The sequence below is a fragment of the Leptodactylus fuscus genome, chromosome 2 (genome assembly GCF_031893055.1).
Source record: "Leptodactylus fuscus isolate aLepFus1 chromosome 2, aLepFus1.hap2, whole genome shotgun sequence".
NCBI classification, from domain to species: Eukaryota; Metazoa; Chordata; class Amphibia; order Anura; family Leptodactylidae; genus Leptodactylus; species Leptodactylus fuscus.
This window is the reverse complement of record NC_134266.1, coordinates 72,998,390-73,017,020: the sequence shown is the minus strand read 5'-3', so window position 1 is coordinate 73,017,020 and position 18,631 is coordinate 72,998,390. Positions and strand designations below refer to the sequence as shown.

The 18,631-nt window shown below is 40.2% G+C and overlaps 1 protein-coding gene across 11 annotated transcripts in view; it reads left to right on the top strand.

The window, feature by feature from the left end:
* Window positions 1-18,631, top strand: part of CASK (calcium/calmodulin dependent serine protein kinase) — a 211,070-nt gene that overhangs the window by 107,160 nt on the left and 85,279 nt on the right. For 7 of the 11 annotated variants that reach the window (XM_075264013.1, XM_075264012.1, XM_075264007.1 and 4 more), the window contains exons 11-12: window positions 3,001-3,018; window positions 5,512-5,633. In XM_075264013.1, coding sequence (XP_075120114.1) covers window positions 3,001-3,018; window positions 5,512-5,633 — 140 coding nt within the window. The remainder of the gene's footprint in view (window positions 1-3,000; window positions 3,019-5,511; window positions 5,634-18,631) is intronic. The other 4 variants (XM_075264016.1, XM_075264015.1, XM_075264008.1 and 1 more) reach the window with 1 other exon arrangement.

Sequence of the window (18,631 nt, the reverse complement as noted above, 5' to 3'; positions counted from 1 at the left end):
CAGTCTGGCTCCATACACTGTGTTTAAAAACGGTTGGGGTGGGGGTCCACCACCCATGCCTAAGGATTGGTCAGCAATTGAGGGACTCTGACCAGCCATATAATATTTTTGTTTACCACTCAATTTATTTATGTTTTTAATCAAAATGGATAATAACAGAAACCCGGGCAAACAGATCAGTCTGAATTAAAGGAAAATCAATATTGCATTATTGTTCTAGGAGCAAAACCGTGACCAGAAGTGAGTCAGTTGATGTGAAATGGGTACATAGGTTGTCAAGTAGTTTCAAACAGTCTGTTATCTGTCAATATCAGGAGGTTTGTACATTGATAGTCTTTCCTCTGATTTGTTTGATATGGACGGTCCCTAAAGTTACATGAATTATGGACAGTGAGAACAGTGTAAGTGAATCTGATGCTTTTGAGTTGAGAATCAATACTTGGATAATGTGATAGATGATGGGAATCTCGTTCAGAAAGGTTTTGGAGAAATGTAATACTGGTTCACAAGCTTCGTCCTTATCCACCAAAGCTCGAGCGTGGTTTCAGCAGTGAATTGATGCTACCTGGTCTTTCTGCAGCGTATTCATGAAGGTGTGATAAAACCACCTTGAATAACTCATTGCTACCAAATTAATACATCTGTAATCTCACATTTTCTTTAGAGCCTAGATAAAAATAGCCTAGTGTGATAAAGAAAAAAATCCGGTTTTTTTCTGAATCTTCAAGGCAATACATATATAACAATTACCGAATCTACTTCTTCTATTGGGACTACTTCTTTTTATGTATCACAGTGCTTGTGTATATAAGTGAAAATCCAAAGGGAATCCTGTTTATTTTTCATAACTAGTAAAGTGTAACTTAGGGAGACCTTTTTCTCTGCTATTGTGTCAGAGTGGGTGTAGAGAACATTTTTGTAATATACTTAATTTTTCTATCAAACCTCCTTTTAATAGAAAACAGGTTATAAAGTTCTTATAAGTAATGATCTAACTAAGGGCTCGTTCACACGGGGCAAGAGGGGTCGGGTTTTGACGCCGAACCCACCTCAAAATCCACCCCCTCACAATAGAGGTCTATGTAGACTGCTAGTGTTCTTTTTTGCGCTAGCGGTTTGTTCCCACTCGCGCAAAAAAAGCGAGCTGCCCTTTCTTCAGGCGGATTCCGTAGCTGATTTAGCTGCGGCGTCCGCCTCACGACACCTCCCTCCAGACTAGGCCCATTCATTTGGGCCGAATCCGGAGCAGAAAGCCGCGACGGGATGCCGTGCACTGTACCGTGACTAAATGTGCACACGCGGAAACCCCATGTGAACTGTCCCTTAGGAATGTCTGAGACTCTGTCCATTATATTGTAAATATGCAGAGCTGAGGCTTTGGGGATGGTCACTTCAAATTCAAGGGGCTCATGGAAAAAAGTCCTACATGCAGGACTTTTTCTTCCAGTATAAAAATAGAACGTACATGATAGAAGATAGTGTCAGTTTTTTACATTATAGTCAGAAAACAAACACAACTGGAAGGGACTCCATCTGTGTACTATTACCATTCATATCCGTTGCAGTCATCCTATGAAGGTTGACTTCAATGGACCGTAATAACGGTAATGTGAACATTCCCTTATTGAAACCCTGATTATAGGCCATTTCCCATTACTGGCCATACAGTGTTACTGTGTGGCCTGTAAGTAGATGTAGTCCGTGTTTATCAGTGAATCCAGACCCAAATCTTGCTATGCCAAGGCTGGGAACACCATGTACCAGCACCCTTCTTATGCTATGGAGAATGCGTTTGATTGTTTTATATGTATGTTGAATTTATTAACCAGTTGCCTAGCTTATAATATAATTATGTTCACAAAGTACATGAGGTGGGTTCCTGGTGAGAGGGCATATTTACTTTGGAGTTCCCCTACATGCCCCATTAGTGGTTCTTCACATAGCCTAATGCTTTCTTTAACATCACAATACATTGTCCCCAGGTCCCACATGTTCTGATTTCCCCACTATAACAAATCCACACAGTGTGGAGCCTATAGAGGGTAGTGTAAATTCTAGTAGTGTCCGCTCTTAAGCAGTACGGCTCCTAGAATTTGGAGTCCTTAGAGCGTGAGTACTGATAATGGTACTCTTTGCTCACTCTCCCGGCCCTGCTGATACTCAATGAGTGCTTCATCACTACTGACGGAAATGATCATTGGCGACCACTCTTCATTTTACTGTGCTCTGATGCCTTTACACAACATCACATGGGTAGCTAGAGCCAGTACCCTCTGTACCTGCTTAGAGGAACATGTAATTGACCCCTCTATGTATAGAATGCAGTGGGCATTGTATTTGGGGTCTATGTACGAGTGTTAATCTCTTGATGCAGTTGATATGATTGGTAATAAGCTATAGTAGGGGCTGAAACCTGATTTGGAAGGTAGGATTCTCATTAATCTCTCCTCCGATTTAGAAAGTTGTCTTAATATAGTTTCTCATCAGAAATACATTGTTAATGGTTTGGTCAAAATGATGGTAGTCATAAGTGGTATAAGTTCAGACTAAGTCTACTCACCTTTGGTTAATTTCAGAATGGTGTCTATGGTTTGACAGAAGCACGATTAGTCTTATTATTTTGTTACACACATGCAGTAATATTTTCCTAGGAATTTTCCAGTCTGGTAAGTCTTTTATGCCGCAGTACATTTATTGTGTTAACGCAGAGTATGTGTTGGCATTCAATGAGTCATGAGAAGAAATTATATTATCCTCTTAAGCTATCAGTCTGCGCCTGAGAAGTGATTTATAGCGTTACTTCTGCCTCAACTGCTTTCAAGTGTTGTAAGAATCATTCTCCTATTTTTTATTGTCTTTTACGCAAGTTATATATATGTATGCTAGTTCTACTGTTTAGTGTTTGTGTACTTACTGTAGCTTGCTTAGCTTACGCTTGCAACTAACTTGCCGTTTCTAAAAATCTCTACACTTTTGTCTGCCTTAATGCTGCCCCAATAGGACTTCTAGCTGCCGAAAGTAGGTATTCCCTTGTTTTCCTTTTAACTGCATTATGCTTTGTCCTCGCTGCTTTTTGCTTTTTACAGATTAAGCACCTTTGCTTTTTGGAATATTTGCACATTTATGGATTTATTGGAATTATAACAAAGGCTATGTGTCCGCAGATGCTAACAGGGCTAGGTAAGAGTCCTGAAGAGCGGTTTGGACATGCTTATGTGGGTAGTCGTAATACTAGCATTACTTTGAAAGATAGTGTTTTTTGGTTTTCTTATTTTGTTTTTTTAATCTGCTGCTCACTGCTCTCACAAGTGCCTAAAAAGTTTGTCTCTTTGTGGTGGTTGCTCCACAGTCATTCCCCCCACTCTCTTAGTAGGTCCTTCAGAACATGGAGAATGGGTTGTGGAACAGGTTAATGTTAGGGATCACCTCCTGGGCATTTTTGAGACCAAAGCATGACAGGTTAAACCCTTTCTTTTGAGGTACTCCTCTTAGTACAATCATCCACATAAGCCTGTTATAATGGCTTTCCAAGACACCTACCTAGCGCTGTTCACAAAGGTGATCCTACAATACTGATGACTGATAAGGGAACCCATTGGGTCACTTTTCTTCCCCAAACCAGCACCAGCATTTCATTTTTTGACAGCAAACCTGTCAGTCAACTTTCTGATCAGAAAACCTAAATTTTGAGATAATTTTTGGCAGAGACAGCCATAACTGCTCCTGCGCAGGATTTCAGCAAGCTGAAGTGTCTGTCCAATGTGACTAGTTCAGATAGATTTGCATTCTTAGAACTGATTTATAAAAGCTTATAACTTTATAAGCTTTATGATCAGAAAATTCACTAAGGAGCATAATTGTAAAGGGTAAAATGAATGCAATAGGTTAGGTGCTGGTTGGGGGGATGAAAAATGACCTAACAGGTTCCCTCTCTGAATATCTAATCCAATTTATCCATTATAAAAAGATATGTTCTATAGTCTGTTTATTCTCCATCTTCCTTAGAACGGTATTTCATACCCTTATTCCATTAGATCAGCTTTGCTGTAGATCAAAATGACTATTCTTATCCGTGTCCAACGGGTTACAGACCTGAGCAAAGGTAACCTGTATGGCTGGAATTCCTCATCCACATTCTCTTCTCTTAAGATAATAGGAAGTCACTCATTCAGCGTTGTTATAATAACACTCTTAAGACCTGCAGTTTTCTCCCAGATTTCAAAACCCAAAACTAGGGTGTGAAAAGACCACTAAGAGTTTGTACGGAGCAGTTTCCTTGTATGGTATAATGAATGAAACAACTTTGCAATACATAGTATTAATTCACTTTTAAGACCTGTGTTCTCCCATAAGCCAAAATGCCCGCCACTTGCTTATACAGCCGATTGTCTTATTATATAAGTGTAAGAAGACGTTCAGCCTATAGATCAGACCGTTCTAGTTTTGGGACAGTTGCCTGTATGGATACACTGAGCTAGATAAGGTCTTTTTTCACTCTTAGGGTCCATTCACACGGAGTTACGTGCCGCGTGACCTGGCACGTATACAGCGTGTGAGATTTTGAGCGCTGTAAAAGCTCCCATTGATTTCAATGGGAGCCTGAATCGTATACACCGCTAAATAACGCGTAAAAGCTCCCATTGATTTCAATGGGCGCCTGGATCGTATACGCTACTAAATAACGTGGTGTATACGATGCAGGCTCCCATTGAAATCAATGGGAGCTTTTACGGCGCTCAAAATCTCACACGCCATATACGTGCAGGTCACGCGGCACGTTACTCCGTGTGAATGGACCCTAAATGTTTCCATGTGTAGTAAAAGTTTATAACAAATGCCACTTAACGTCTTCAATTTGCCCATATGGTGTACCTCTGGTGAAGTATAAGGCACTTTTCTTGTAGTTGTCTTAGGGTTTAGTCTCACATGTACACATTTCAAAAATTCCCAATGTGTTTGGCGGCTGTTTGTGCAGTACAGGTGCTTCATAACGGAATCTTAAAATGTGTTGTTACGTAGCTCCCCATACCAGCTGACAATGGTAATATTCTTCATAATTTTGTGCATACCCTTACATTACATTGTAATTTATATCCATATTGTGCTATTGTCTGATTTCAATTCGTTTATTCCAAGCCAGGGCTACTACTGTGCCTGATGTTGGCTGCCTTTGGTGTATAACATGATCTTGTGGCGGGCGGACTTGTATTGCTATTGAACTGTTTTTAGTTCTGTTCCCTTTGTCCCTTGTCATGCCTTTCATTAATTAATCTGCCATGTTTCTATAGTCTCTGCTCATAGAAGTCATCTTTACTTTTACTGGTTCATATTTTTATCCCTTTGTTAACCTGTTCCCGCGTCTTCCTTTTTTCTAAATGTCTCTGGATGTCATTGCCTTTTCAGGTAATGGCTGCCATTAATCACAGTTAGTCAACTCCTTTATTGTCCAAAGGTCATTTTGCCATGGAAATGTACCTCATAGTTTTTGTCCACCTTCTTGTTTGCTTCTAGGAGCCGTGTCTCAAGTACTGGATAGTCTCGAGGAGATCCATGCGCTTACAGACTGCAGTGAGAAAGACCTCGATTTTCTGCATAGTGTTTTTCAAGATCAGCACCTGCACACACTACTAGATGTAAGTTTTTCTACTTCTTGTTTCAGAAATGCCAAAGACTACCAGAGAAATCACAAATGTCTACTAACACTAAAACTAAGGCTTCATGCAAATGACAGTGTGTGGAATGCGAGTGTCTTCCAGTGCACCAATAGTTTTAGAGCAGATCCTGTTTGGATCCTTTGGATTGGACTCATGGACCCAGAAGTTATTTGTCTTAGATAGCAGAGCCTGTGCATGAAGCCTTAGGCCGGGTTCACACATGAATGGTTTTTGGACTGGATTTTGGGGCGGAGACCACCTCAGAATCCGGTCCAAAAACCGGCTAGCCGTGACTGGATGCCAGTGCAGTGCATACAGTGCAGTAATACCATTTTTTATGGCTTAAGTATAGGTTTAAAGGGAGTTGAATCAGTATATTTATAGTGCTGAGTGCCATGATCACAATTCTATAACAGGTTTGAAGAATGGTTGCTTAAATTTCATAAAAAAACTATAAATTTCATATGTAAATAGATAGAATTGCATGGGGGCGTGGCCAAGTGCGGCCAAGCATTGGAGGATTTTCTGCTTATTTCAGTCCTCTTTCTAGCAATAGTGACTTCAATAGTTCTTTCCTTCCTGCTTCTCCCAGAGTGCGGTTTTGTGAGGCGTGCTGTACTACTCTATGCCTCATGCCCTCCTACACCAGGCGTGCCGATTTAAATAAAAAAAAAATAAAAAAAAAAGATGAGGTACTCGAGTGCCGCACAATAATTTTTAGGCTGATGACACCTACAGTAAAGTCATATAGAACAAACCGTAACATAGGGGTGCTGTCATACTGCACTCCTAGTCACATGTGTTTATTGTTATTTGCCTTGATACACCTGTACTTTTGCATTAGAAGCAATGTAAGTACATATGTAACCTACAATTCATGATAACATATGTGACTGGTAGCAGGGTGAGGTAACACCTGTAGAGGGGTGACACACTATCTACCTGGATGCTGCATCACCGGTCGCCAGTACCTTCACTTTTCTGTAAGTGAAATGTGGATTAATTTCAGCCACTTTTAATTCTTGGTGGCACGGTAACAGCTAAACCACATCCAGGAATTAATGGGTGTCACACTTACACCACAATGACAGTGCTGGTGCCCAGGAACTGGATTTGGCTTTAGGAGCACCTGGGTATATGGTGTCACTACCCAAAAAGGAACACCCTAATTTTGCTGTGTTTTTCTCAGCTTAAGTGTATTGAGAGCAAGGGAGACATATAAGAAGCTTCCTAAATATTTCTCATTCCTTTTGTAGCCATTCTTGACTTTGGCTCAAAAAAACCGCAACAAAATTTGCAACAAAAATGCTGTGTTTCTGTGTGTGGCTTCAACCTTAGGCCTCCTGCACACAAATGGCATGGATGTGGTTTTTACTGACCTATAGATTAAAAATTAATTGACAGGGCTGCAAATGCAGACAGGTATAGGACCGGTGTAGGAAAGGTATAGGACAAATATAGGACCTGCTCTATATTATGCAGCTCTTCAATTAAGCCCGGATACACAGCCGCAAAAACAGCATCTATGTGTACGGGCACATTGAAATGGACAGGTCCATTCTTTTATCCTCAATTGTGGATAAAAGTACGGTCATATGCATTAGTTTAGCAACTCCATGTGCCTCATAGTAATAACAATTAACTCTATCATGTCCCTCACATTAACCCCTGTGTAACAGTTGCTGATATGTGAGACATATGGAGGTAATAGTTAAGCATCTTCATTATTGAGGTCTTTTATTATTACCTCCATATGTTTCACATGTTAGTAACCCTTATATGGGGTACACAGGGGTTAATATGACGGACATTATGGGGTTAACTGCTATTAATGTGAGGCACATGGGGTTACTAAAACTAAATGAATAACCCCAAATGTCTGACATTAATAAGATTAGTAATCCAACATCTACCTGGTGTTTTTTTTTTTTTTTCACTTTGCTGGCAGTTCTCCTCTCCTCGTGGAGCCTTTGCAGGGATGCAGATGGCAGGAGCTATCACCATAGGAGGCAGAGACCACAGTGATTAAGCTCCACCTCCTGGGCTTCCTTCAACCTTCTTATTGGTGGGCAGTGAGAGAAGGGGTCCTATAGCTCAGCTCTAGCAGAGCACTGAAGGACGCTCCCTCTTCATGTAATTCTTGAAAGTCCTGTGCTGCTGCCGTGCCAGTGAAGTATACCAGGAGTGCCACTCTTGGCACGCGTGCCAGGGGTTGCTGACCCCTGTCCTACACCATCCAATGCTCAGCCACGCTTGGTCTTTCCCCTGATGCGCTCTTAACTAGTTTACATAAGAAAGAAAACTTTTTACATGAAATTCAAGCGACCGTTCTATAAGTTTTTGAGGATTTATTTGCTGTCAAAATCCCTTTTTTATTCTTCATCTTAATTAGATTTTGGTGTTCTCATGAGTAACCCGCTAACCTCTACCCCTCATGGTGGGACTCATGAATACATTGAATACTTGGTTCGCCCGGTATCCGTACTTCTGGTCCATTGAAGGACCAAAAAGAATGAACAAATTGACCACAAAAATAGCGGATTGTAATGGGGCCCGTTGGATGGCTGTTCTTTTTAACTGAAATCGCAAGATGAAAAAGTTGGAGTTTTGCAGAACCTTTCATCTAGTGATTTATTACTGATCTGTGCCGCATGTACCAACTCCTTGGAACACATTGTAAATCTCCATAATAATCTGAGCTTGTTCATGTCGTATGCTTGTGTATGTATTTCTCGAAGATTGAGCACTTTGACAAATGACAGCTGCAGCTATTATTTTGCTTTTTCCAGCAGTTTCCTCTCCATCCTCCCCTCTCCATAGAGTCCTATAAAAAGTAATTTGGCTCAATAAACAGTGAAATAAGTTTTTATCTCAACTTGTTACAATCACACATAGGACTCGTTCACATCTGCGCCCGGTCTCCGTTCTGCAGGTTTCCGTTTCCTGCACAAAACAGAGGCAGGAGACGGAAACCTGCAGGAGTCTTTCTCACCCATTCATTTGAATAGGTGAGAAAGCTGTCCAGCCGTGAGCGACAGTGAGCGTTTTATACTCTCCGCCTTGAAACCGGGTTTTTTAATCCGGACACAGAGTCGGACATGCAGTACTCTGTGTCCGGATTTAAAAAAAAAACGGTTTCGCGGCGGAGAGCATAAAACGCTCACGGCCCGGACCCGGTCTGTGGTTTCCGTCGTCTTGCATGCAGAAGACGGAAACCACAGAACGGAGACCCGAACGCAGGTGTGAACCTAGCGATACTATTGTATTTCTGAAGAGTGTTTTTCTTTTTTTCTGTCTTGTTTTTAAATATGATATGGAGGTAAGCTTTAATGCTAACAATGGCTAGTTGGGCTTTGAAGATTTGGCCATATGCACTATTATCCAACTTTTCAGGTAGCAGCAGATGGGCACTTACAGATAGTAATTTTTTTTTAATATATATATATATATATATATTATTAATAACCCTTTAAAGCAGTTTCTGGTCGGCGCTGCATTTGTAGCCTTTACATTATTATCATCTTAGACACATTGGGACAGATTTAAGACTGGCATACTCTTAATAAGGCCACAGCTGGTGCAGAGATCAAGAGATATTTGAAGAGGCTCCAATCAAAAAAAAATTATTATTTTAGGCCACTCTTTGTTTTACATACCGTATTTTCCGGACTATAAGGCGCACATAAAAACCTACGATTTCCTCAGAAATCGTAAGTGCGGCTTATAGTCCGGTGCGCCTTATATATGGATGGAAGCGGCGGCAAAGTCTGCGTGCCGCTTCCATACATACATAAAAGGCACCGTAAGGGTGCATTCACACTACCGAACGCCGGCGTGTATCACAGCCGTACACGCCGGCGTTACAGCAGGGCTGCCGGACACTTCCCATTCTTTTCTATGGGAGCCGGCATGCGAGCGCTCCCCATAGAAATGAATGGACAGACACTTCCCATTCATTTCTATGGGAGCCGGCATGCGAGCGCTCCCCATAGAAATGAATGGAAAAAAGCAGTCCATTCATTTCTATGGGGAGCGCTCGCATGCCGGCTCCCATAGAAAAGAATGGGAAGTGTCCGGCAGCCCTGCTGTCACGCCGGCCTGAAACAGAACGTGAAACTTACCGAGCGGTGCAGGGCGGGCGGGCATTCAGGCTTCCTCTTCCTCCGATGTCCTGACCACTTCCTCCGGCGCTCGCGAACTAATGGCCTGGGCGCATGCGCAATATCATAATGCTTCTACGGCTACTGCGCATGCGCCCAGGCCATTCTCGGCGGAGGAGGAGGACGGAACATCGGAGGAAGAGGAGGCCTGAATGCCCGCCCGCCCTGCACCGCTCAGTAAGTTTCACATTCTGTTTCAGGCTTTTATTTTAAAACGGGGGGGGGGGGGTAGTTTAATCTAACTTTTACGGTTGGGCTCTATCAGCATGATTTTGCTGATAGAGCCCCTCCTCGCCTGCCGAGCGCTTCCAATAGAAGCGGCTGGCACGCGGGGGGTTAAGAGGCCGCTGGCAAAGTCTGCCTGCCGCCGCTTTCAATGACATATAATGCGCACCGGACTGCGGCTTATAGTCCGGTGCGCCTTATATATGAACCGAGACTGACTATAAGGCGCTCATGGGTAATGCGGCTTATAGTCCAGTGCGCCTTATAGTCCGTAAAATACGGTACTTTTTATATGGTTTTGGTAATTCACTTATCAGCATTTCTGACTACATAGTATACATAGTGATATATCCATTAGCCAATGGCATTGTGAGACAGGATGGCATGGATAGAAAATAATTGAAATAGTCGATAAGAGCAAGTTTATATCCATTACTTGAGCTGACTTTCAGTCATTTTTCGATGAATTGCCCCAGATCCTAGTATACCTGAATACACAGGTCACCACTGCTGAAGAAAGAAGTTCTCATTGCCCTGATAACACAAGCATCATCTCTTTAGTGGCAGTGTGAACAGTAGTAAATATATAATTGTCACTGACCCTTGTTATAGTCATTTCTGATGGGCCTCCTGTAATTTCTGTCACTAGCTGAAGTTAGGCATGCGAGAAAAATCAGTATTTTGTACACTCAAGCAAACCGGTCACATTCCAGGAAACGTTTTCTGAATACAGATGTCAACCATTTTACTAGTTAGATTTCCCTTGCGCAGAAGAACAATATCTCCTTTTGTTGACCGCGGGCCAGTCTGGGATACAAGGTTTGTCTGCTTGTACTTGCGTCTCTTTAATTGTAAAGCATTTGGGCAGTGTGTTCAGTATACGGCACATAGAGAAGATGAGCTCCTCAATGAGGTGTAATACCAGGAGATGCTTCAAGCTCCCACACTGGTGAGTGGCTGGCCGCTTCTGTAGGGTTACTCTGCAGGGTTTTACAGTCCTAGTTCCACAAGTTCTAAGTTTGCCTATTGGCCTTTCCAGCAGCATTGTATTACCTACGTCACCCTGCTGTCTACCATTCAGTTTCTCAATGCAGTTTCTTATTTATTTATTTTTTGTTATTTATACCAAGTTTATGTTCTGTTTAACCCTAAATATCCTGACCGACAATCTGCTTCCCCCACAAACTGCATGAATTGGTTGCAGCTAAGACTTACAGGGGAATGCTTTGCCTTCTACAAGTATACACGGTTGTGCTGGTTGAATTACTAGATCTTTTTATTAACCTGTCCAAGTGATGTATTTCTTGATTTCTTTCATTTGTCGGATCAGCACTATGCACTTTCTTTTGAGAGTTGCATAAATATTATTTCCAAGTTTACAAATGTGATGCTGGAGATTCAGATTTCTTGGTGCCGCGAACCATCTTGAAATCTTCCTGCATCTACTACATACACAGAATACAGGCTGAAAATTGCTGAGCCATGGTCGGATGATTGTAAAAGGCCACTTTACTTGATCAGCATTTCGGATATAATTTGCATCACTATTGGGCTAAAACTGTCATTGAAAAACTTATACCTCTGCCATGTTCTTTACCCACTACTGGTTTTGGCTTAGAAATACTGATGCAAAATACTGTGTGTAGTTAAAGATGTTTTCTAAGATTTTTTTAGATGGCCTGTTTCACCAGTAAATGTAAAACTGTGGAAAAACACATGAAGTTGTGTATGTGTCTTTGCAAAGTAGTTTTGATTCAGTTGTAACTGCATGAATCTGTACCTTGTGAGTGTATCCGCCATGCTACATTTCTCTACAGCCTCACTACATAGCTGACTAAGCATTACACAGTAAGAGAGCAATTGCCTATGAAGGACCTTTTCTGTACTAAACAGACACATTTCACTGTGCCCAAGAGATGAGGCTCCCGAACAGAGAACCCCCTCTATTAACTCCGAATTTCCTTACCGTACATAGTAAAAAGGATTTCTAAACCATAATGTACCGATCATATGGGATTCAGTAATATTTCATTGTGGATGTTCTATTACATGCACCTTTATTCTATTTGCATTGACTGGTAAAAAGGGAGTGTTTTCCATAGTAACGTAGGTGAGGCTCTGCTTTGGTTTCTTAATCCTTAGAAAACAAGTGAATAGTGATCGTGCGTAGTAGTATTTTAATTCCCAGTGCAGGGGGGCAAAGTAAATGTAATACGGAAAATGTGAATAAAAAGAAGCCATGTGACATGAAATAAGATACAAGTATAAAACCATTATTCAATTAAAAAAAATATATATATATATATATGAGGAGGCGAAAAGGAAATTAATACTTAAAGGGGTTTTGCAGACCTTTTAATTGATGACCTATCCTTAGGATATTTCATCAACTAAAGATTGGCAAGTGCCTGGTCCTTGGACGCCATATAATCAACTGTATGAAGAAGCTGCGAATACCGTTGCTTTTTCACTAACATTCCAGGCACAGCAGCTCATATTTGTATATGTATAATATCCAGCTCAGCCCATGCACTTGAATGGGACTAAGCTGCGGTTAGGCCATGTAACCAATGATCGTGACATTACATGGCTTGTAAAGAGAAGTTGGTGCTCAGAGAGTACTGGTGCCTCATCAAACTGGACACCCAAGGATCTTCAATGCAAAGGATTGGTCATCAATTAAAATGTCCAGGAAGCTCCCTTTAGGCTAAGGCCGCACGTAGTTGCAGCAAAAAAAAAAAAAAAAAAAACACTGGTAAAAACTGCAGTGGAAACGCATTAGGTCTTTTTCCGCTGAGTTTCTCATTGCGTTTTGCAGGGTTTTTCTTTGTAGACTTTCTGCACTTTATTATACGGAAAATTGGAATGGGAATTAGCACATAAAATTAACTTTTATTACGTTTAAAATCGGCGCAAATGATTAAAACCCATTAATTCCCATTTCTATTCTCAATTCATGTAGCATTGATACCTTTTAAATAATTATACGGAAAATTGACACGCTGTAATTTTCAAAAACACATTTCTAAAAACGCAGCTTTTCCGCTTTTTCTGCAATGTGTGGCCAAAACACTGGGTTTTTACAACGTGCGGCTTCAGCCTTAAAGGGAGATAAAAACTGAGGTGTCAATGTACACTGCATAAATAAGTCGCTATCAGTTCAGATAAGTAATTCCCACCAGGTGAGCCAAAGAAAACGTAGTCCTAAGAAATAAAAAAATAAAATAAAAGGCTTTTAAAACTTTTTAAAGAGTTGGGTTTAATAGATTCATGGTGTATCATAAGGTGTGTCCTCAATTACTGTCTGTGATTATAGATGTAGAAATTTCCAATGGGAAGCAATATAAATGCAAGTGAAAATAAAGGTATATTGAAAGAACTTATTGACTGGTTTGTGGAGATGCATCTGTTTATCTTCTAGGGGATATGTTGAAGAGGTAATGGGGAATGAAGCCAAGATCTGACAGGCAAAATTCACTACACTGTATAAGACTAGCAAGATGAATGCCTATAGTGGAGCAACTTTTATAATAATGGAGACCAGAAGGGGAAAATCTGTTGCAAAAGTCCTGGTACTAGGAAAGTTCTATGAAAACCTGCCGACTTCTTTTAGAGACCGTAGTACAAAAATAATGCCAGCTAGGCGGAGTCATGATCATTCAGAATTTCCTCTATCCAGTTGTATGTAAAAGGGAGGTGGTAGAGTATAGTAGACAGAAAAGTCCTCTTTGAGTAGGTAGTGCTTTATATTATAGTATACAACCCTAGAAGTGAAATGCTTTTATTTTTTGTCAATTAGAGTTATAGGTTGGACTTGATGGACTAATGTCTTTATCCAACCTCATCAACTATGTAACTGACAAAATGCAAAGTGAGCCAAAGACAGATGTAAATCTCATCAATATTTGGGGTGACCACCTTTTGCCTTCAAAACAGCATCAACTCTTCTAGGTAGACTTGACCATGGTTCTTGAAGGATCTTGGAAGGGAGGTTGCTCCATACATCTTGGAGAGCCAACTGCAGATCTCCAGTTGTAGGCTTGCTGAAAATTTCTGGTTGTAGGCTTGCTCAGTTTGCTGGTTGTAGGCTTCTTTATGTTGAGATCAAGACTCCTCCATTTCCATGCCTGCTCCTATCAGGGTTCCTTGGACACTGTGTGATCTGGGGCACAAAATGTGTTCCATATGTCAACTGGATTTCATGGACTTCTATCATCATAGATCCCTGTGATGTGAGGAGTCCCAGTCTCCGGCCTGGGTATGGGCAGGGAAATCTAACCTTTACACTAGTACACATTGTTTCATGTTTTGTATGTAGTTAAACTAATACAGGACAGACTTTAATAATGCATTACAGTTGTATGATTGGCTCAACTATGTTTCCCCATGGAGAGCTCGACTTGTTCTGTTTGCTCTTTACCCCATTTGACTTGCAACACCTAATTGTAATACGGAGCTCTTGGGTCTTTGGATGCTGTTGGACAACACATGAGAGATACACTGTGAGGTCCTGATGGGGGTTTGGGAGGTTGAGCTGAGATTGACAGGTTCCCCTTAACAACAGCCTGTATTTAAAAATTGCAGCAAAACATTGTTTGGCAATAAAATGATGGTTCTCACTTCCTCAAGTTTTCTTCTTTTTTTTCTTTTTCTTAATAATTGCCTACAGCCTGATTACAGCCACAGCATGAGTTCTTTTTATATCCGAGCAACAGGAAGCATATGACTGCTAATATATATATATATATATATAGAGAGAGAGAGAGAGAGAGTATACATATACACACATATAGACACACAATTTATTAAATCTTTCCATCTGTGCAGAACAACAGTTAATAGAATTCGTTACACTGTTTCAGTGAAGGTTTTGTGCATTTGAAGACATAATGTTGGTTTTTGGGTTTTCTTCTATTGCTTTGCAGTGAGTGAAATTGGCCACAACATCCACATATCATGATGCTGATTTGCACTTTGATGGTTTTGTGGCTGCGTTGTGTATATTCTAACCTCATAATGGAGGTCTGGGTCCCTCCTAGGCTTGCCTTATATACCACATTGAGAACTAGAGGATCGGGATAAACGAATGACAGGTACTGGTTTAGAAATTGAAAGTTAAAAAATATTTGGATGTCAGTGAACCAAATTTCTTATCCAGGTATAAGGTATCCACTAAAGAAGTAAATCACCATATTGTAGATTACCTTATGGAACTGTAACACTATCGAATATTATCAGCAAAAAGATAGTTCTAATAGTCTTGTTTTAGTTCATATAAAATGTAATGGTTTCCTATGAATGTCTGAAAAGATCATGAGCGTGTTGTAATTTTGAAAAACTGGAAACAAAACTCCTTTTCACAATAGTCATTGACCACATATGGGAAGTTCTCTGCTTATGTGATTTTTAGTAGATTTTAATATTGAAGGGATCAGTTCTCAAAATACAGCTGAGACTGTCACATTACTGAAGATAGGATGTAAAAATCCATACCCATGCTGCTATAAATGGCTACATTCGGATGTGTGTAACAGGTTTACCATGTATAATGTGAGCCGTTTCGGTATTCCTTGACCTTGTTTACAGGTATTACTGTATATATTATATACATTTCACTTGGAAATATAAGCTGTCAATTCCAGCATAATTCTAGGTTCACGCTTACACCGTGCTCTCCACCGCCATGGGACCCGAACGACTGAGAGCCTGTCCACTAAAGCAGCGGTTACCATCGGACCCAGTAAACTATAATGGGGTCTGCCCTGTGTTTCAGTATAAAACAGGTGGAGAGAAAAGTCCAAGATGTTTGGTGGAATCTGCCACTGAGTCTTTTACGTAGACTCCGACTCAGATGTGAATGAAGCCTAAGTTATCACTTATCACTCACTTAGAGGTCATTGAAGAAAAATAATATGCCTAATATTCATATTTTTATAATTAAAATATTCTATACAATTAATACCAATTTCTTGGCCACTAAAAAAAAATCCCCTATCCCTCAGTGCAGTATCACTGAGAATTCAAGCGATTACTCTTAGAACAGTTTAATGGATCTGCTAAACCGATCTGTATGTATATATATATATATATATATATACAGTCCTATGAAAAAGTTTGGGCACCCCTATTAATCTTAATCATTTTTAGTTCTAAATATTTTGGTATTTGCAACAGCCATTTCAGTTTGATATATCTAATAACTGATGGACACAGTAATATTTCAGGATTGAAATGAGGTTTATTGTACTAACAGAAAATGTGCAATATGCATTAAACCAAAATTTGACCGGTGCAAAAGTATGGGCACCTCAACAGAAAAGTGACATTAATATTTAGTAGATCCTCCTTTTGCAAAGATAACAGCCTGTAGTCGCTTCCTGTAGCTTTTAATCAGTTCCTGGATCCTGGATGAAGGTATTTTGGACTATTCCTCTTTACAAAACAATTCAAGTTCAGTTAAGTTTGATGGTCGCCGAGCATGGACAGCCCACTTCAAATCATCCCACAGATGTTCAATGATATTCAGGTCTGGGGACTGGGATGGCCATTCCAGAACATTGTAATTGTTCCTCTGCATGAATGCCTGAGGATTTGGAGCGGTGTTTTGGATCATTGTCTTGCTGAAATATCCATCCCCGGCGTAACTTCAACTTCGTCACTGATTCTTGAACATTATTCTCAAGAATCTGCTGATACTGAGTGGAATCCATGCGACCCTCAACTTTAACAAGATTCCCTGTGCCGGCATTGGCCACACAGCCCCAAAGCATGATGGAACCTCCACCAAATTTTACAGTGGGTAGCATGTGTTTTTCTTGGAATGCTGTTTCTTTTTGGACGCCATGCATAACACCTTTTTTTATAACCAAACAACTCAATCTTTGTTTCCAAAATGAAGTTGGCTTCTCCAAATGTGCTTTTGCATACCTCAGGCAACTCTATTTGTGGCGTACGTGCAGAAACGGCTTCTTTCTCATCACTCTCCCATACAGCTTCTATTTGTGCAAAGTATTTGTGTATAGTTGACCGATGCACAGTGACACCATCTGCAGCAAGATGATGCTGCAGCTCTTTGGAGGTAGTCTGTGGATTGTCCTTGACTGTTCTCACCATTCTTCTTCTCTGCCTTTCTGATATTTTTCTTGGCCTGCCACTTCTGGGCTTAACAAGAACTGTCCCTGTGGTCTTCCATTTCCTTACTATGTTCCTCACAGTGGAAACTGACAGGTTAAATCTCTGAGACAACTTTTTGTATCCTTCCCCTGAACAACTATGTTGAACAATCTTTGTTTTCAGATCATTTGAGAGCGGGCTGTCCATGTTCGGCGACCATCAAACTTACCTGAACTTGAATTGTTTTGTAGAAAGAAATGGTCCAAAATACCTTCATCCAGGATCCAGGAACTGATTAAAAGCTACAGGAAGCAACTAGAGGCTGTTATCTCTGCAAAAGGAGGATCTACTAAATATTAATGTCACTTTTCTGTTGAGGTGCCCATACTTTTGCACTGGTCAAATTTTGGTTTAATGCATATTGCGCATTTTCTGTTAGTACAATAAACCTCATTTCAATCCTGAAATATTACTGTGTCCATCAGTTATTAGATATATCAAACTGAAATGGCTGCTGCAAACACCAAAATATTTAGAACTAAAAATGATTAAGGTTAATAGGGGTGCCCAAACTTTTTCATAGGACTGTGTGTGTGTGTGTGTGTGTGTATATATATATATATATATATATATATATATATATATATATATATATATATATATATATATACTGTCTGTGTGTGTGTGTGTATATATATATATATGTATATATATATATATATATATATATATATATATATATATATATATATATATATATAAAATGTGTGTATATATATTTACTTATTACCAACAGGGCTGTGTGGTGCAAGTTGAAACCAATTCTGGGTACAGCCGAAGTCAGGAAAAGCTTAAAATTTTTAGTTATTTATACAGTTATTACTATTGAATTGATTATTTATGTTCTTAGTGATTCAATAACTAGCTTTAGAATGCGTCAGAGGATCTTTACAGCTTCTGTGAGCCATTTATGAAGGAGTTTGAATCTGGAAAGCAGTCGGTCTGTGGAAATAAAGTAGTTGGAGTCCGTGGTTTGACCTACCTAATAATTATATAGCTTTGTGAACTTAACACTATTTTTAGAAGTTGTTACTTGAAACAAGTGTGAGAAGGTGACAGGCAGAGTGCTGGAGTCCAGGTATATCAGCCCAAGATTTCTGACGTATGTGAGGTCCAGGGCGGATCTGGAGTAGGCCTGGGTGTAGATCCTTGGCTCATTGCTGACCCATAAAAGGGTGCAGTTCATGGCAGTTCCATGAGGTGAAAGGAGGTGTGTGGTTCTGTCCTGTAACCCTGAGTCCAATGAGACAATATTGCGCCTGTTGTGTTCATGTGGCTGGAAGTAAGCCACACGTATAGTTAGGTTATCAGTTCTGTTAGCTAGTGGCTCAGATGAGCAGGTTTTTTATTTTGTTTATTTTGTTTTTGCCGACGTTAAGGCTGTATTTTGTTTTAGTTTTTTGTGCCTGAAGTCAGTTT